Consider the following 20,987-nt stretch of genomic DNA (forward strand, 5'->3'; position numbering starts at 1 on the left):
GTGCTGAATGCAGATAAATTGATGGAATTCGCTTGCCCTCTGTTAATTCCACAGGTCCTGACAGGAGAAGACTGGAACGCGGTTATGTATTTTGGAATTGAATCACAAGGAGGAGTAAAGAGGGGGATGTTTTCTTCCGTTTATTTTATTATCTTGACACTGTTTGGTAATTGTATCCTTTAAATCATGGTCAGCACTTTTGAAGTGGCAATCAAAGTGGTCTCGGGTTCATACTGATCCAACATACTATGATAATTCACCCTATATTGGGTGGGGGTCCTATCCCCATGTCTCTCGATTCCTTCAGATTTCAAAAAACAAGTGGATCGCAGCTTTATCTTTACGTGCCCGCCGACTTCAAACCACTGTGGAGAAATACTAGTCCTCAGTTCACTGAATGGCATAAATCTAATGGGAAGCTGCCACTGAGGGTGGAGCAGTGGATATTATCTACATGGAAACATTTGACAAATCAAGTTCTGACAAAAAAAACCCTCATGGTAAACTGGTCCAGAAGATGAAGTCACTTGAGATCGACCGTGAGTTGGTAAATTAGATCCAAGGTTTGCCTGATCTTAGAAAACAGAAGGAAGTGATGGAATCTGTTTCTCTAACTGGAGGTCTATGACCAGTGGTGTTCCACAAGGGTTGGTGCTGGGATTATATATATATATATATTAATAATGTGGATTAAAATGGTCTGATAAGTAAGTTTACTGATGACGTGGAAATTGGTGGATCTGTGAATAGTGAGGCAGGACGTGAAAGGACGCAGATCAGTTGGAAATTTGGGCAGAGAATATGGACAAGTGTGATGTGATGGAGGTTGAGAGGTCAAATGTGGAAGGAAAGTATGCAGTGAATGACAGGGACCCAAGGAGCGTTGATGTTTAGAGATATCTTGGGGTGCAAGTCCTTAGCTCGCTGAAAGTGGCAATGCAGGGGTGCTTCCCTTCAGCAGTTAGGGCATTGAGTAAAACAGTTGGCAAGTACTGTTGCAGCTGTTTAACAGTTTGGTAGGCCACATTTGGAGTATTGTGTGCTGTACTGGTTACAGGAAGGAGAGGGAGGATTGGGAGAAGGTGCAGAAGAGGTTCATTGGGATGTCGACTGGATTAGAGAGTGTTAGATGAAAGGAGAGATTGTACTTTGGATTGTTGCACTGTAGCATCAGAGACTGATGGACGACTTGATCGAAGTATATACAGTCATGAGAGGCTTAGACAGAGTAGACAGTCAGAGGGTGGAAATGTCAAATATCAGAAGAAATCGCTTTAAGGTGAGAGCGGTCATAAGAATTAGGCCATTCGGCCCATCAAGTATACTCCGGCATTCAATCATGGCTGATTTATCTCTGCCTCCAAACCCCATTCTTCTGCCTTCTCTCCATAACCTCTGACATCTGTACTAATCAAGAAAGGGCAAAGCTCAAAAGGAAATTTGCAAGACAAGTTTATTTTACACAGAGTGCAGGTGCCTGGAACGTGCTGTGCTGCCAGAGAGGTGATTGGGAAACAAATGAGAGCAACTATTTAGAAGCAGTTTTCAGGCACATGAACAGGCATGGAATGAGCAGGCATGTGGGGTTAAATCAGATAGGCATAATAGTCAACACAGGCATTGTTGGCTGAAGGGCCAGTTCCGATGCTGTGCCGCTCTGTATTCTATGAGGATATTGAAATCAAATAATCCATGTTGACTGAGGTATGAAGGATTGTCAGCTCTATGAATCCTGGATACCTTTGTTACCCTGCCCACTCTCCCGCTCTCGAAACAGGTTAACAAATGGGCAAAATAAATAATCATAAATGGATGGATAATGTGCTGTGGACCACTTTTGCTATTCTGTGACCTTTTCCTTAGTGTTGTCATGAACAGATACCCTTCTCAATGTCTTCTTGGCCATTGCTGTTGACAACCTGGCAAATGCACAGGAGCTAACAAAGGTTTGCACACCACGTCATTCTCTTCTTTGTAAATGTTCAAAGTCGCAGCGCAAACACTTTGCCGTGGTTCTCTGTTTATATTGGAAGGCCAGACAGCATTTTACCACATTAAGCTCATTACTCTAAATAAAGAACAATATGCTTTTTACATGAAAAAAGCGTTTATATGTAAAAGTTAACGAATCATACATAATTGATTATTCTTATTGTGTTTAGCTCTGAAGCTTTCTTGACGTAATTGAGTTGTACATTCATAAGTTCGAGGAGCACAATTAGGCCATTCAGCCCATCAAGCCTACTCTGCCATTCAATTGTGGCTGATCTATCTTTCCCTCTCAACCCCACTCTCCTGCCTTCGCCCGTAACCCCTGAATCCCTTATTAATCAAGACAGTAGGGTCTGTACAGTCATTTGTAGGGTGATTGTCATTGAAATCGAAATTTTTATGGCGTATATTTTAGATGATGGGAATTTGAAAGATGCTGGAGTTCAGATGTACAGTACCTGGGTGTCTTTGACACTAACTGTGGCAAGTTAGCTGTAGGCATGGGTAGCGATTCGGAAGGCAAATTGTGCACTGGCCTTTACTGCATGACATATTGAATATTAGTGTAAATACATTTTACTGCAATCATGTAGGGCCCTGGAGAAAGCACACCAGGAATCTTAAGTTCAGGTGGACCTCTACAGGAGAGAAAAGATCGTTATAACAGTGTTAGGCTAACAAAGATGCAGCAGATTTATTTCTGGGATGGTGCAATCATCGGAGAGAGTTTGAGCACCTGGGACATTCTTTAGAAGAATGGAAAAAAAATCTAATTGAAAGATAATTTAGCCATGATGGGATGGATTGAAGGGATGGAAGGGTGGATGATGTTTTCTTTGGCTGGGATGTCTAGTGCCAGGGTTTACAAGTCTTAAAATAGGGCTCAGTCGATAGTGCAGAGAAGGGAAGAAATATTTTCACCCAGGGGGGCCGTGGAGCCCTCGGTCTCTGAGTATATTGAGGCAATGCAAGAAAATGATGTATAGATTTTGGATATTAAGTAAGGATCTCGGTGTAGTGCAAGGGGAATGGTGCTGAGGCAGAAGATCTGTTGTGATCTTATTGAATGGATGTGAGACGGACCAAGAGGCTCACTCCTGTTCATATCTCTCCTGTTCTCATGTTCTCACATTTCCAGTTAAAACAGCATTTAAATTAATAATTTCCACCACTACAGAGAGCGGAAGATGCGGGGAATGGTGTAGGAATGAACTGCAGATGCTGGTTTACACCACAGATAGACACAACATGCTGGAGTAACTCAGCGTGACAGGCAGCATCTCTGGAGAGAAGGAATGGCTGACATTTTTGGTCTGAAGTCTGAAGAAGGGTCTTGACCCGAAACGTCACCCATTCCTTCCCTCCAGAGATGCTGCCTGTCCCGTTTAGTTACTCCAACATTTTGTGTCTCTTTTTGCGAGGAATGATGTTCTGCAGGATAATTTCTTCACAGACATGTTATAAGAAGGGTGATAGGCCATCCTTAGTGAGGTACCAGTACTTTCCAGGTAGGCAGGGTTGGAAATGGACAAGAGCAGATTTCAATACCAGTTGAAACTGAGTCATTCATGTATTAAACTCTCTCCTCTCTGGCTGGTTCCAGCCGACACTTGCTCCTCACACACAAAGTGCAACAACTTGGGCTTTATCCTCCTTCCACAAGCTTCAGGAAAGGAAAGGGAATTAAAGCTCAGGTGATGGATAACATGAATTGAATCATTAAACAGGGAACCAATGTTATTAAACATTTCTAAAGTTAGGTAGTATTTAGGGTAAGTACATATATTGTAAAATTTGATTGAAATCTATTCCACTGTATAACATGTCCGATTTTGAGCACAGTTTCAATGAATGTGTTCCAAAAATGGTTCCTGGTCAACTTTGAATATCTCCACATATAAATCCGTAAGTTCATGTCTTTAAGTTTATCTATTGGAATCAAGGGATATCGGGAAAAGGCAGGCACGGGTTATTGGTTGGGGACGATCAGTCATTATCACAATGAATGGCGGTGCTGGCTCGAACGGGCCGAATGGCCTCCCCCTGCACCAATTTTCCATGTTTCTATGTATCACAGCAAAGTATAAAGCTTTTCACTGCACCTCAGTACACGTGACAATAAACTGAACTAGGAGCAGAATTAGGCCATTCAGCCCATCAAGTCTACTCCACCATTCAATTGTGGCTGATCTATCTTTTCCTCTCAACCCCATTCTCCTGGCTTCTCCCCATATCCCCTGACACCTTTACTTTGGAAGCTTGCCTGCAGTGTATGAAATGTCGTGCTGGTGATATCCCACTCTAAAGTAATTGCCTTTTCCTCAGTAAATCAGAGATGAGGAGTAACATGTGGCAGAATTGGCTATTGCAATAAATAGACAATCTATACAATTTTTGCGATATGAACTTTGCTGCCAACACAAACAATAATTGGCCGTTCTTAATTGCTTTTGAGATGGAGATGGCGGCTGCTTTCATGAACTGCTGTGGTCCTGGTGATGAAGGTTTTCCCAACACTGTTGTTGGGGAAGGAATGAGTGGCAAGACGGTCTGTCAATAGATTTCCAAGTCAGGACGATGAGTGATTTGGTGGGGAGCTGCTAGTGTTTGTGTTAGTGTTAGTGTTTGCTGTTAGTGTTAGTGTTTGCTGTTAGTGTTTTACTGTTAGTGTTTGCACCTGCCTGGAGCCCTTGTCCTTTGTCAGCGATAGAGGTAGTGGTTTAGGAGCTGCTGTCAGCGTAGTCTAGCCAAGAAGGAATGAATGTTCACTCTGACGGATGTAGTACCAATCAAGGATGCTGCTTTGGCCTGGACATTCTCGAGGTGATTGAAGGTTGCAGGAATTGCACTCAGCCAGCATGTGAAGAGTGTTGCAACAAGCTCCCGACATGCGCCTTGAATAGTGGGAGAAGTTCTGAGTTGTCAAGAGGTCGGTCGGTCGGTTGGTCACTTACCACAGGACATCTGGCCTCTGGTCCATATCATTCAGTTGAGTTGCTGGTGTGTGGTGACCTCACGATGTTGATAGTGGGGACTGAGTGATGGTAATAACATTGAATGTGAAAGTTGGTCAGTTAGACATTCCCTTGTCAGAAATGGCCATGTGGAACATATGTTCCTTTCCACGTATCAGCCCATGTGTGGGCATTATCTCGCTGCGTGCGGGCTTGGGGTGCTTCAGTTGCTGAGGAATGTGATCGGATGACCCCGCCAGGTTCTGCAAGCACCCATCCCATCCCATTCTCAGTGCTGCTCATGGAGGACCTGTGTTTCGTTTGACATGATAGAGGATATGAACCATTGGCATTGTACGTGTGCCAGGTGAACATAATGTATTGCTACCTGGAGACAGGATTTGCCTACTTTAATGGATATAGACCACAGCAGGAGGTAACTAGTAGCACCACCTTTATAAGTAGAAACAAACAACTGGAGATATGGGTCTACCAAGGAAACAAAATGCTGGTGTAACTCAACAGGTCAGGCAACATCCCTGGAGAAGATGGAGAGGTGACATTTCAGATTGGGTCCTTTTCAGACAGTCTGAAGAAGGGTCCCAAACCGAAACGTCACCTCTCCATGCAGAGATGCTGCCTGACCTGCTGAATTACTCTAGCATTTTGTGTCTTCCCAGCATCATGTGTCTCCAATGGACTGTGTAATTAGGCCCAGTCCCCCTCTCCCTCCTTTTGTCTTAACTCTGCAATTTTCTTCCTTATTAAGTCCACATCTAATTGCCATTCGGATACGTCTTTTAAACCATCCCTATGCACAAATATGCCAAGTATTTAAACTGTCTTTTCATTAAAGTCCTTCTTGCTAATGGAGACAGTTTTATCTGCTCTATAACAGACATTATCACCTTTGGTAACACATTTCACAAATGTTTGTGCTTTGAAAGCTCAGCCAACTGGATCTGAGCGAGGCAGGACGTATTTTAGTCTTCTATTATTTCCCTCTCCAGGATGAAGAAGAGATGGAAGAAGCCAATATCCAGAAAAATACCATTCAAAAGGCAATGGAGGTTGCAGATGTCAGCCCAATATCTGCGACAAATTTATCGATAGCAGCGTAAGTTCAGTCTCCATGCAGGACCACCATGCTCGAAAGCAGCCCGTATGTGTCATTACACTTCACACATTGTTCCTAGCAAAGATATCAAGCCTATTTTACTATCTGTGTTCATTTTTCTTTATTTAAGTTCAAATATTTTAGTTCTGCCAGCAATACCAAACACTGTGGGGCCATAGGACCTGTGGTGACAGTGAGTTATTAATGACTTCCCCTAGATTAGTCTCAGGAGAGTGAAGGGCACTGGGATTGGAATCTGCATCTCTGAACGAGAAAAAAAATGTAGAAACACCTCTGTGCTTAATAACTCTTGAAGTAAGGCTGCACCTTGGCTGTAGGCAAGATCAAGCTGAGAGTACACAAAAATGCTGGCGAAACTCAGCAGGTGCAGCAGCATCTATGGAGCAAAGCGTTGCCTATTTCCTTCGCTCCATAGATGCTGCTGCACCCGCTGAGTTTCTCCAGCATATTTGTGTACCTTTGATTTTCCAGCATCTGCAGTTCCTTCTTAAACATCAAGCTGAGAGTGTTGTCTTCCAGATTTTTATTGCGCCAATTCACATCTGAAGATTGTTGTCCTGGGAATCCTTCCAGTAGACTGTCAGTGACTCTGGAATCACATTGGGGCGAGCATTGATTCCAGGCAATCCGACCAGGAGTTTAGTAGGAAAAGCTAAATTAGAATAATTAGGCGATGAGAACATCTTCCAACAGGAGTTGACTCCTCGGACTTGCCAAAGGGCATTGGAAATAATATTTTCAGTGCTTTCCATAAAGTGGTCTTCCATTGCTTTTTAATCCTTCCAGGAGACTGTTCCATGAAGACAGATGGATCAATAGTATGTATGTGTGGAAGGGACCCAGTGGTCTTGCTTCAGCCTAGTCTTAGGTTTGTCCACAGTCCAAAGTAATTACCAACTTCAGAAAGCAGAAATTAGGTGCGGGTGCAGGGAGATGGAACTGGGATCAATGAACAAAGGCAAGATCAAGCTGAGACCATCTGAGGTCTGATTTTTCTTTATATACATTTATTTTTGTTTTAATTTACAAAAAATTCAGTTAGTAAGGATAGGAAGGATTTATAGGGCTGTGGGTCAAATACAGGCCAATGGGACTAGCCCAGTATTACAACTTGCTTAGCCAAGGCAAGGTGGGCCGAAGGGCCTGTTTCCAAGCTGTGTAGCTCTTTGATCCCAACAATAATGAGCAATGGGCAGAGACACTGCCGTTCAGTCATATACGCGACTTGGAGCAAAAAAGTATCAATTACTGCAGCACATATTTAGAATCCATCCACATGGGTTTAAACACATTTTCTGTTTGTTTCACCTACTTTTCCGCATTAATTTGAATGGAAAACTGTTTCATTTGATTGTGTTTCTTTCCGTTCAGCTTTTCATTGCTTTAATTTGTACAGAGGTGAGTTGATCAAACCAGCCCCAGAACCCACCCCTCCCGTTTCCTCCAAGCAGCTGTATTTTGATTCAAGCCTCTTGTGTTCCTATGCTGCTTTATTTTGATCTGCAGCGAAACGCAGCAGTGAAAGCAAGAAGTGGAGATAAGTTGCACAGTTTGCGGAGCGGATAATCGAACTCGATAATTGCTGTGTTTTTCCCCCCACTGATTTGTGAGAAGGTTTAGCAAAGGTCGGGAGGTTCAGCAAATATGATACAGCATTGATTTGACGAATCTACATTTTCAGCCCGGTTCACTGTTCCTCAGAATAATGGTCCCATTATTTTTTCCCGAACATTAATCAGCACAAACATCACCTTTTGCTTGTATGGGCCAAATATTTCTGAGCCTGTTGGCAGCTATAACCGCGTGTGGCCTTGTTTTCAGCATCTCAGGTTTCCAATCCGCCCAGCAGCTTATCGGCAATTGCCTGGAAAACAGTTACCATGTAATTGCCAACCAAGTACCACTTGGGCCTTTAGACATTTAATACTCGATTGTAATCATGTACCGTCTTTCTGCTGACTGGTTAGCACGCAGCAAAAGCTTTTCACTGCACCTCCGTACACGAGACAATAAACTAAACTGAACTGAATTCACCCATAGCATTTCTTCCCAAGCGAAATGGTAGAATTTAGAAAACAGACATTTTAAAGCATCTAAATTATTTTGGTGGGCTAAACGTCACACACATGTTGAACTTTGCTCACTTCCCCACTGACAGGAGCTTTACAAGCCTCAATCCTGACTTTCCCCCATCCACCCCCTCCCCTCTAAAACTGAGTCCCAGTTGTCCTGGCACTTTGTTTATTAAGTGTTCCCACTTCTTGCTTTTACTTTGTGGTGAATTACAAAGCAGCTTGGTTCAGCTCCCTTTTGTTTCTCCCACCTTGTGTCGTAAAAGTGGTAAGTAGTTATTGCAAACGAATGACGCCTTTGCTCTTTCCCACCAACTGTGTGATGGAGCCCACTCCTGTCTCGGGCTGCATGTTTTGATTTTTAATTTTGTCAGTAATCTCCTTAACTCTATTTCAGATTGTGACTTCCAGAATGGTATTCACAAAAGCTCACTTTCTTTCCTCTGTTTGAAGGCGCCGCACTGTGTGGCTGTGGTAGTGCTGTAAAAGCCAAGCAGGATGGAGTCTGAAGGGTGAAACATTGATTGTCATTTGTGTTGGTTGCATTGTAATCCAGTAGCAGTTTTCGTCAGAATAACTGTTCTGATTAAGTCTGTGGAGGTGGAGTGGCAGACAAATGCAACCTAGCTGTGAATCTGATGGAGCCTGTTGATCTTTTCCCAATGTATTTTTTGTCTCATCTTTTTTTGCATGTGCAGTTTTGTAAAGCAAAATCGAGGTGCTCTATCTCGCAGCTCATCAGTCTCCAGCGTAAATTCACCGTGAGTCTGCTCTCTGTTACAATATTATATGGTAACCCCTTCGGAAAGCCTCATTCACCATTTTAACGCTCAGTGTGAAGAGCAGGTGTTGTACGCATAATGGTTGTTGCTCTTCTACTGTGTGGACAGTCCTTTTTGTCAACTTCATTCACTCTCATTGCTGGCTTCTGTCCATTTCAACCCGTTTGCGACTTCCCTCGATCTTTCCAGATTGAATTGGGTAACTCGAACAAAGTCTAAATTTCACATTGCCTTCCAAACACGGATTATAACAATCAAATTACCTGGTTGAGGTCACAAAATCACTTGCAACAAATGAAAATAAATCTCAGTTACCATCAAAAATAAATAACTTGCCCCCAAATTCTTTCATTCAAAAGTAAATCTTTAATACTAGTTTAGAATGTCATTGTCATGTCCCTTTTCTAACGTCCATTTGCCTTTCAAAGCATCATTGTTAAATTTTGAATGAACTTGAATATACTACATGATTTTATTTTCCTAATGATATCCTCTTTTATACACGGGAGTTAAGAGCTTTGGCCCATTTAAATTACCATTGTGTCTTTTATTCGGTGAAACTTTCTATTTCGTAACCCTGTAAAATAATAATGTGACATTTATACAACTTGAGCAATGTAACAATTGGGTATGAAAACTAAGGACTCTAGCAGCTGTAGGCTATACATATCAAGAGTGTCCAATCACAAAAAAAAAGAATCTTCGAATAAATCCTTGGAACACTGATCCGCGATTAATTTGATTATTGTCAGAGTTTTATGCAGTTTGTAAAAAGGAGAGAGCAAGTGCTTCTGCAGGATGTGCTTTAAAATTAACTGGCTGGCTTACTGAACTTGAAGGGGTTAACGCCTCGATTAATATAGTGGGAAAGGAATTTATATGAAGTGCTTTATCTGTACAAATAATATCACAAGGTGTACTTTCAAGACCTGCTAATTTTTTGTTCAAACTTTTGAGTAAAAGTCCTAATATTAAGTTTTATAATGTATCAGTGACGTGTTGGTGATCAGAATCTTGCTCATCAAAGTTAAGTTTGTGATCCCTCTCTACAGTTTTTTTAATTAAATTTTTTAAAATATATTTCCTATAGTTTTGTATATATTTCATATATATATATATATGGTTTGCAATAATTTTGAAATTATAGTAAGTTTAGTAAGAAGGATAAAGATGCTAAAATATAGTGAGTGAAGATCTTCAACTAAGGTTGTGATGAAACAATTGTGCCATTTATTCCAAGTTATTTTTTATATCTTAAGTGAGATTCTAATATGACCATTCATTGGTGTCAAAATACTTCCGAGAAAGCAGAAATCATTCAGTCATTTTGAAGAATTATTCCAAGTTATTGGTTCAATGCTACACTTTGCGAAAGTGTATTGTGTGGGTCATCGTGAGCATTATGTTTCAGGTGTTGAAAGTATAACTTTTCAGCTGAAATCCCTGTGTGTGTTGTGCCGTGAGGAGTGCTATATGTCCCACGGGCTCATTTCACTGGCTCATCTCAGTGCTGCTGTCCGTCCGTGTGTTTCTCTGTGTCATTTGGAGTATCACGGTGTGTGCGTGCGTGTGTATGTTTCCCTTCACCATCGCAGCATAAGTGCTTCAGTGTCTCTGAGTGCTAACATGTGACACGACTTGCTGCTGACAGGATTTGCATTTTGGTTTACATGAGGAAATGTGTTTGTTTTTTTTTACTTCGCGTTTGCTGTTGTTGATTATTGTCCGATTTTGACTTTGACTCTCCTTCTTCTACCGAGCGAGTGAGAGAGAGAGAGAGAGAAAGGGCTATTTTTTAATGCAAGTATTGAATGAGAAATTTGTCGCGAATTACCAGAGAGACACTCTGCCACTTAATGACAAAACCCATTGATTTAGATGTTGTGGCGTCTCCGAATGGAGGGCCTTGCCTTGTTCTCATATTTGGTAAGGGCAGTTGGATTAGGGATGCTGGAAGATGCACACCAATACCGATTTGCAAACCAACATCTGGGGCAAATTCCAGCTAGCCTCGGTTAAATATCTCGATATTCCGTCTGCGCTGTGTCTGACCAAAGCACCAATCTGCTGTCTTTGCCCGTTTGCTTTCAGTAATCTGTGGAGATTTAAGATGAATGAAATTCCTCATGGATTTTGTGAAAGTACAACATGTTGCTCTTCTTTTCTGTCATTTGCAGCAAAGATCAACAAAAGTCGTTCAAGTCCATGTCCGTTTGGGAACAGAGGACTTCCCAACTGAGGCGTCAGCACCTCCTAACCAGTCAGGAGGCCCTCTTCAATGAGCTGGATGAAGAGCAGCGCAGAATGTATGTCTCTTCCCATCAGATCCGCCCGGATATGAAGACCCACCTGGATCGACCTTTGGTGGTGGAACCCAGGAACAATGTAAGGAAGGGCAGCGATAAGATGCGCCCCATTGACTGCCAGGACAGTGAGCAAGAGAGGCTGGTGCAGCCCGAGGACTGTGAGGCGCCAAAGCGGCCCCATCGGCACCGAGACAAGCCGGGGGAGCAGGACAAGGACAAGGGAGACGGTGCCCCGGAGCCGGCAGAGACCGTGGCCCACAGCAAGGACGAGCAGCGGCGTTCCCACAGGAGCCGGAACAAGGAGACGGAGAAAGAGCAGGAAGAGACGGCCAAGGAGGGGAAGGGCGAGCGCAGCAGGAGCCGGGAAGGAGGGCGGAGGCACCACCACCACGCGCAGGGCACGGCGGGCGATGCCCCCGAGAGGGAGCACAAGCGACACCGGTCCCACCGGCACGGCGGCGAGCAGCAGCACCGGGAGGGCAACGGCACGGCCAACGGCACCAAGGCCGAGAGGCGCAGCCGGGCCAAGGACGGCTCGCGCTCCAGCACGCGGGAGGGCGACGCACCCGGCAAAGGCCAGAATGCGGAGGGAGCAGAGAGACGGCGTAGGCACAGGCAGAAAGCTCTCTCCACCTACGAGTCAGAGGAGAAGAGAGACAATGGCGAGAAGGAGGGGGAGACTGTTCTACGAGAACGGTGGAACCACAAAGTGAAGTAAGTCTCTACCAGCTCATCACTAAAGCTTTGATGTGCAGTCTAGGGGTTTCAGATAGGGAGGCAACACTCTCCTTAATGGAGGACTCCCCCACCCCCCCTCTCTTTGCCAACCCACATCCATGGTTTCAGGAAGATGCATTACACTATGATCCTGTCACCACAAGCATTAGTGGACATGCATTGCACAGGGCATGCCCAGTCTAAAGAAGGCTCTCAACCCAAAACGTCACCTATTCCTTTTCTACAGAGATAATGCCTAGCCCGCTGTCTATCTTTGGTGTAAACCAGCATCTGCAGTTCCTCCCTACACATGCTCTGTACAGTAATTTGGAAGGCACATCATTAACCTGGTTTATGAATCCCACTCTGCAGGGATAATGCTGGCCACACATCTTCTGTTCCCCCCACACTCCTGCTCCTGAGCTTTTCCAATGGATCCAACCAACAGTTCTTGTATTTAACAGTTAGAACATAGAACACAGAAACATTACAGCACAGGAACAGGCCCTTCGGCCCATAATGTCTGAGCCAAACATGATACCAAATTGAACAACTGCCTGCATTTGATCAATAATTCCTCCATTCCCTGGATATCGATGTCCCTATCTAAAACCCTCTTTAACGTTCCTATCATATTGGGACAGAGTTGTGCTATGCCCAGGGACTGGACACTTTATCTTCTGTCCACATTAACTGGAATCGGATATCCATGTGAAATTCTTCAGACGACTTCTTCCAGCTGTGTTGCAAGTGTCAAGTTTTTCACCATCCTCTAAATAAATTTCTCCTCATCTCCTTCCTAAAAGAACGTTCTATAATTCTGAGGCTATGACATCTAGTCCCAGACTCTTCCACAAGTGGAAACATCCTCTCCACATCCACTCTATCCAAGCCTTTAATTATTCTGTACGTTTCAATGAGGTCCCCCCCCCCCCTTCATTCCTGTAAACTCCAGAGGTAGGAGACTGCAGGTGGAAGGGAAGGAAGGGCAAGACAGGATCTGGCCACGAAGGGGCTTAGCTTTGTGAATGTGATCGTTTGTTCACAGGGAGGTCCAGCCACCACCGGACAGCATCGTGCTGGGCACAACCTCGCTGCCACCCATGAAGCACCTGCCCCAGCAACCAGAGGATGCCGACAACCAGAAGAACATCAAGCTGGTGACGCTGCCCACACGAGATGCCGAGCACCCCGTCACCATCAACATCCCGGTTACCGTCACGGCACCACCTGGAGAGACGACACTCCCAAGTGAGTGAGGGCACGTAAGAGTGCAATTCTGACAGCCTGTGTGGAATGTAGTGAGCACACACTGCGGACTCCACACAGTAAACCAATCCCGTTTTTTTGTGAGCAGTCATTCAAGGAGGAATTTCTTATCTCCACAGGTTTGGGAAAGAAGGCGGGGTGTCTCTTGGTCTTGGCTTGAGGCAGCATTGCCTATGAAGTAGAGAGGACATTGACTTAGAGTCAGTGAGCCCTAGAGCATGGCATTGCCATTCAGCCCAACTCATCTATGCTGACCCAGATGCCCCATCTAAGCTAGTCCCATTGGCCCCAGTTTGACGCATATCCCTTTGTAGCTGTCCAAGAGCATTTTATACTGGACCTGCCCCAACTACCTCCTCTAGAACCTCATTCCATATGCCCACAGCCTTCTGAGTGAAAAGGTTGCCTCTCTGGTTTGTATTAAATCTTGCCCCTCTCACCTCAAACTTATATCCTCTGGTTTTTGATTCCCTTACCCTGAGTAAAAGGCTTTGTGCATTCACCCTCCCTAAAGCTTTGCTAGGTTAATATATTTTCTGTATAGATAGTATGTTGACATTTGTGGCACGTCAGGTTGATTGATGAGCCAACGGAAGGCCCTCATGTTCCAGACGCTCCCACTGGGTGGCAATAACCTGTGTACTTTGTCATTGTACATATGGTTCATAGAGGTTCACCTCGAAAAGCTCTCAAATATAGCGAAGAATATTTGAGTTTAAGAGCTCGGCAATCACATGTTGTGACAGCAATCATTGCCGAGAAATGTTTTGTTAATGCAGCTACACCTTGTGAATTGTAAATGTGTATGCCTGCACCATTACACACACACACACACACACACACACACGCACTCAAGTCAAGTCAAGTCAAGTGTTCACTTGTTGTTCAGCGCATCTGAAAGTCTTCACAATCGCGTCTGTGTTTTTCGGTAGTCAACAACGTCAGCGTTGATTTGGAAAGTATGACGAAAGCGGAGGAGAAGAAGGCGGGGGACGCCGATGATTTGATGAGGGACGGGCGGCGGCAGATTCCGCCCTTCAGTTCCATGTTCATCTTCAGCCCAACCAACCCGTGAGTAATGGTGCCGGAGAGGGCAGCCCATCGCGGGGGAGGTGGGGGGGGTGGATGTGGGGGAGGGGGAGGGGGGAGGGGTGGAGGTGGGGGGAGGGGAACCACCTCACAACGCGTCCATCTTCCCCCTCTTCTACACATTCTCTTGCTGATTAAATCATTACATTTTCTCAAGATAACCTGAAAATACTAGAAATACTCAGCGGTTAGGCAGCACCTGCAGGGAGAAAAGCAAAGTTACGGTTTCAGGTCGATGTGCATTCATTAGAGCTCAGAATTTTGATGAACCGTCATCGACCTGAGCCAGGGGTCACAGTCTTAGAATAAAGGGGAGGCCATTTAAGATTCAGGTGAGAAAAAAACTTTTTCACCCAGAGTGTTGTGAATCTGTGCAATTCCCTGCCACAGAGGGCAGTGGAGGCCAAATCACTGGATGGATTAAAGAGAGAGTTGGATAGAGCTCTAGGGGCTAGTGGAATCAAGGAATATGGGGAGAAGGCAGGCACGGGTTATTGATTGGGGACGATCAAATGAAACGTTGCCTATTTCTTTCGCTCCATAGATGCTGCTGCACCCGCGTAGTTTCTCCAGCACTTTTGTCTAGCTTCGATTTTCCAGCATCTGCAGTTCCTTCTTAAACACAATAGACAATAGGTGCAGGAGTAGGCCATTTGGCCCTTTGAGCCAGCACCGCCATTCAATGTGATCATGGTTGATCATCCCCAATCAGTACCCCGTTCCTGCCTTCTCCCCATATCCCCCGACTCTGCTATTTTTTAGAGCCCTATCTAGCTCTCTTGTGAAAGCATCCAGTGAACCTGCCTCTGAGGCAGAGATATGCAGAGTAAGATTTTTATGGAACACGCTGGTGGGGTTGGTGGTGGAGGCAGATATGATAGTGATGTTTAAGGTGCTTTTAGATAGGCACATGGGTATGCAAGGAGTAGAGGGAGATGGATCAAGAGGAATTAATTTAATTTGGCATGATGTTCAGCACCGAGGTTGTGGGTCGAATGGCCTATTCCGGTGCTGTACTTTTAAATGGTTCAATAGTTTAATGGTGCATTTATTGTCACCTGCAAATGCACTGTGAAATTATTTTCTTACAAACAGTCCTTTGGAGTATTGCTATAACTAAGCACATCCCCAATTAGCAAATTGTACCGAAATAGTGTACTGATCCCGGATGTAATGTTAAAATTGTACAAGGCATTGGTGAGGTCAATTCTGGAGTATGGTGTACAATTTTGGTCGCCTAATTATAGGAAGGATGTCAACAAAATAGAGAGAGTACAGAGGAGATTTACTAAAATGTTGCCTGGGTTTCAGCAAATAAGTTACAAGAGAGAACAACAAAACAAGTTAGGGCAAATTCTTTGGAGCGCAGAAGGTTAAGGGGGGACTTGATAGAGGTTAAATAAATAGAGGAAAAACGTTCTGTACAGTTAGTTGACGTAGAAAAGCGTTTTCCCACTGAGAGTAGGGAAGATTCAAACAAGGGGACACGGACGTTTGAGACCGTAGCGGGGACAGTCCGTTGCAGGGGGTGGAACATGAGGGGGAATTTTCTTTACTCAGAGAGTGGTGGCTGTGTTGAATGAGTTCCTGCAGTGAAGGTGGTGAGGCATAGTTGCGTTTTTATCTCTGCAGAAATGTCCTTGGATAGTTATTGGACGGGAAGGTAATGGAAGGTTATGCTTTCCTGAGCGCTGGTAGAATATGGGGACTAGGGGAGACTATGTTTCGGCAACGGACTGAAGGGTCGAGATTGCCTTACACGCCAGTGCTGAGGCGTGTGATGACCATGTCATATCCTCAGAGATGTGGATTCCCAAATTTTACCAACATAGTGTTCAGGATCCCCAATCCTACTGAAAATCCCGGACATGTGTTTTCTAATGTCCATCTCAGCTCCTTCGTTTTAGTGATGTTCGAGGCTTGCCACTGGTACAGAGTGTAGATTAAACCTTTTTGCGTGCCCTCTATCATGTCAGCAGAAAGCCCACCACCACAGTGGTTGCAAACGAGCCATCTACCGTGTATTGATACACGATAGGGGAATAACGTTTAGTGCAAGGTAAAGCCAGGAGAGTCTGATCAAGGGTAGTCCGAGGGTCACCAAAGAGGTAGATAGTAGTTCAGCACTGCTCTGGTTGTGGTAGGATGATTCAGTTGCCTGATAACAGCTCTAAAGTGAAAAGGGTTATTTAAGAACATTACGGAGTTCCACAAAGGTTCCGAATAATTGCTTATGGTTGTACCCTTTGACATTGCTCTTTCTTGCCAGAGTTGATTTTGATGTGAAGGTACATTGACCTGTATTTTTAGTGTTCGCAGAGCATGCCACTACGTTGTAAATCTGCGCTACTTTGAGATGTGCATCCTGCTGGTGATAACAATGAGCAGCATCGCATTGGCAGCGGAGGACCCTGTACAGGCCGACTCACCCAGTAACAATGTAAGTTGCTGCTACACCTCACCAACAACTGGCACCACAAAACCAGCTCAGCTGCAAATGCTCTCTTTAAAGCTTACCCTAACCAAAAGGAACGTTACCATTAAATCCATGGGGTAAACCAGAATGAGTCAATAAGTGGTCAAAGTTTCAAAAATCACCAATTGGTTGCATCGATTTTTCTGGGTAATTTTGATTAAACTGTGCAAAGTACTGGGCCACGTGGATTTGAATTAGTGAACGCAGGAAATAGTTAAATCAGTTAAACCAATAACATGGAGTGATTTCTCACAAAGCACAAGTGTCACACTGTTTGGTCGGGGAGCGAGGCTTTGCTTCATCTGCTTTGGCAATATTGTTATATGTGTTTCGTCAAAGGAAGGTGTAAATTGCCAGAAATCAGCTAAACCTGCTAAACGGTTGTGGCATTTGTAGCACAAGTAACATAACTTTGTTAGAAGGGATCCCTACCCACACAATAAGCATCAGTAGGAATAAACATGACAAGTTTCTGCTATGTCCTATTTCTTGCCAAGGCTCTTCAAAGTAATCCAGTTTTTAATGACTTTTAACAGTTTTTAACTATGGGACTGGCTGATGGGTATCGATCAGTCTTTTAAATATTTTTCAGTGATTGAAAGCCTGCTTCACTTACACATGGTGGACTGTGTGCTTCTTTCAAATCTATATATTTTCTAGTGATAAATCAATTTTCTGCTGCATTAAAAATGGAGTAAATATATATATATATATGTATATAGTATATATCAAGTTGTTCAAAGCACAGGAACGAATAGCAATTGAATTTAATTATGGCATCAAATACAAATCTTTTGGAAGGTTCACACAAAGTAGGCAAGCTTCATAAGAAGACAAAATATTAAGCCGATATCAGAAAGGCTAACACAATTCCGTCTGATTGCAGCCAAAGTGGAAATAGAATGCAACGTGTGGAACAACTCAGTGGGTCAGGCAGCATCCGCGGAATGAATGGATAGGCAACATTTTGGGTCGGGATACCTCTTCAGACCCAAACCGCAATGTTGCCCATCTACTTCTTCCACAGATGCTGCCTGACCTTTCTGACTTTCTCCAGCACTTTGTGTTTTACATAAGAATCCAACATCTGCATCTCCTGTTGCTTGCAGTTTTAGTTCATATTTTATCGTTGTAGCCAATGCATCCTTGAAAATTCAAAAATGTCATAATGGGTAATGAGACAACTTTGAGGGAAAAAAAACCTCAGCTACGTACAACGGAAATTGATCAACATTTTCCTGCAACACGTCCCATGGTTAAACAAGCATATCACACGGACAAATTAAGATCAGAGAATTCTAATAGAATTTAGTGTTCGGCAGTCTGAGGCAGAGATTTTTGTTTTCTCTGACTAATAAATGTGTGGAATTAATTTAGTTGAGAAGGGCAGTGTTGTGATAATTAACTGCTTTAATAAAAGCCATCTGAATAGTTGATTAAGAAAGGGACGGAACATTCCGGAGGTGAAAATGGGCATTTGGTTATCAAATGCTGTGTGAAACATGAAGCTTCAAATCCTGGTGGGGAAGAGAAATGGCACTTACAGACTGGCGACTGAATGATTTAAATAACTTTAATTGGTACTGGACCAAGTGCAGACCCGTTGGGGTCTGCTCCCCCAACGCAGCCGTTCTTTGAGGCGAGATGCGGGCGCCAGCAGCCGTTATGGTCGCTGGCCAGCAGGAGGCAACAAAAATGAGTGAGGGGGGGGGGGGGGGGGGGGGGGGGGGGGGAGAAGGATTTTATTAAAAATGTGTACATAAACACGACGGAAATTAATGAGGAGTGGATACTTGGAATGAAAAGTGAAATCTCTACCGAAATGGAAGAAACTCAGCGTTTCTCGGTCTGATGTTGGCGTAGCAACGAATCAAAGGCTGGCAGCCACAAGTCAGGCAGAAACACACACACTCACACAGCCAGCCAGCCAGCAGACACACAGTTTTAATATATAGAAGATAGATATAGATAATGCTGTAATTAGTTGGGTATTTTGCTTGATTGCAGCTGAGGTTCGGAGTGCTCTGTCAACTGCGTGACATTTTGTGACTGTGAACCTCCAGCAGAAGGTTAAATAAGAGAGAAAGCAGCACGAGTGTAGGGGATGGTTCTCGTACATGGTCAACATCTGTGATGGGATTGTCCATCCCTTTTCATTCCCGAATGTATTCTATTTTAATGCTTTGAATGACGTTAAAATCCGACAGTCACAAATGGGCATTTCATATCATAACGCCTTCCTGTCAGCCTCCCTCAAGCAGATCAAATCAGCAGGGCTGTCCAATGGTGCAGCCTTGATGGCAAGCTACATCTGACATATTTTAAAGGTAGTTTGAACTGAAACAAAATATTGCCTTCACAACGTAACAAATGATGCTGTCTGTGATTAGGGTAACCAGGCAACAGTCACAGGTGTTTGTTCAATAGTTATGGTGTGGTAGCGGCACGGTGGCGCAGGGGTAGAGTTGCTGCATTTTAGCGCCAGGGACCCGGGTTCGATCCTGCTTGTCTGTACGGAGTTTCTACGTTCTCCTCGTGACATGCGTGGGTTTTCCCCGGGATCTCCGGTTTCCTCCCGCATTCCAAAGACATACAGGTTTGTAGGTTAATTGGCTTGGTATAATTGTAAATTGTCCCTAGTGTGTGTGTAGGGTAGTGTTAGTGTATGGAGGTCGCTAGTCAGCACGGATGCAGTGGGCCAAAGGGCCTGTTATCACGCTGTATCTCTAAACTAAAAAAAACTAAACTTAAGGTACATTTCCCTGTCCGTTTGCCGTTACTTGAAGCCCCCTCCTCCATGTTTTATTCCCTTTTCTGAAGAGAACCCCCAATGGAATGAGGTAATTCACAGCCTCACTGTTCAGCTGTTGATTTTTCTCCCATTTCATCCCGATTGTCCCAGCATTATTCTGTAATCCACTGCGTATTATTCGCGACTTCCACGAACGCACCATTTCAATCACTAACGCAGAGCTGTAAGTAATTAAATGAAGCACAGAGCGATTGGGACTTCGAAAGCAGCTGTCCAACGCATACTCAGACTGAAATTAAAACATTATTTTCTGTTTAGGTTCTGAAGTACCTGGACTATGTGTTCACTGGGGTCTTTACTTTCGAAATGGTGATTAAGGTAAACATTCCCATAAGTTCTTCATAAATTCACTGCACGATTCTTATATAAAAGAGATAGAAAGCCTGTATTTAATCATACTTTGGCTCATTTACTGAAATAAACATTTTGCAATCAATATATCCCGTGATTAATAAGGGCATCTGCCAGTCAGATTGAGCTTGGAGCTCTGGAGTTTTGTGTCAAATGAGCCCTATATCCCAGTTGGCTTGTGCGATAAAACTGTAAATGAGTTTATTTTTTGTGAAAATAGAATGAATTTCAAAAGTTGATGATTCCTAAGCATGTGCTGTTAATTCATCAAACCATATGTACTCATTCTTCTTGATAAACAGTCCTTCAAAAAATCCTTTTGCTTCCTTCAGTTTCCAATCATTTGGGGATTTTAAAGTGCTGAAGGATGTTCTAAGGATCCTGTTGAACCTCCCTGAGAATCACCTACATCTCTTGGGGATGAAGCCTCACAGATGCTCTGTGATCATTTTCTAGAAGTGTAGAACTAAACCATTGGCCCACAGATTCAGGTGTCACTGGTAATGGTGTTGGTTTATTGTTACATGCACCAAGGCACAGTGGCAAACGTTGTTTTACATGTTAGCTGGGTTCAAAGAAAGTAACCATACATGATGGCAATCAAAAACCGTACATGAGTACAACAGCTTTAGGGTGGCACAATGGTAGAGTTGCTGCCTTACAGCGCTTGCAGCACCGCAGACCCGAGTTCGATCCCGACTACGGGCGCTGTCTGTACGGAGTTCTCCCCGTGACCGTGTGGATTTTCTCCGAGATCTTCGGTTTCCTCCCACACCCCAACGACGCACAGGTATGTAGGTAAATTGGCTTGGTTAATGTAAAAATTGTCCCAAGTGTGTGTAGGATGATGTTAATATGCAGAGATCGCTGGTCGGCGCAGACTCGATGGACCGATGGGCCTGTTTCCACACTGTATCTCTAAACTAAACAGCTCGTGCATAGAGAAAGGAAACAGAGTGCAGGACATAAACATAGACCTGGAATAGACATTTAAAAGAGAGGAACAATTGCAATGGAATTCATAGATCC

General features: G+C 43.9%; 1 protein-coding gene across 1 annotated transcript in view; it reads left to right on the forward strand.

Annotated features, from left to right (window-relative positions):
• cacna1ba (calcium channel, voltage-dependent, N type, alpha 1B subunit, a) overlaps positions 1-20,987 on the forward strand; it is a 494,356-nt gene that overhangs the window by 378,368 nt on the left and 95,001 nt on the right. Inside the window, exons 19-27 of the mRNA XM_055659954.1 lie at positions 55-172; positions 1,879-1,946; positions 5,957-6,063; positions 8,855-8,917; positions 11,116-11,958; positions 13,010-13,212; positions 14,163-14,301; positions 16,630-16,759; positions 19,866-19,925. Of these exons, the coding sequence (XP_055515929.1) occupies positions 55-172; positions 1,879-1,946; positions 5,957-6,063; positions 8,855-8,917; positions 11,116-11,958; positions 13,010-13,212; positions 14,163-14,301; positions 16,630-16,759; positions 19,866-19,925 (1,731 nt within the window). The remainder of the gene's footprint in view (positions 1-54; positions 173-1,878; positions 1,947-5,956; positions 6,064-8,854; positions 8,918-11,115; positions 11,959-13,009; positions 13,213-14,162; positions 14,302-16,629; positions 16,760-19,865; positions 19,926-20,987) is intronic.

Source organism: Leucoraja erinacea, chromosome 31 (assembly GCF_028641065.1).
Source record: "Leucoraja erinacea ecotype New England chromosome 31, Leri_hhj_1, whole genome shotgun sequence".
Classification (NCBI taxonomy): Eukaryota; Metazoa; Chordata; class Chondrichthyes; order Rajiformes; family Rajidae; genus Leucoraja; species Leucoraja erinaceus.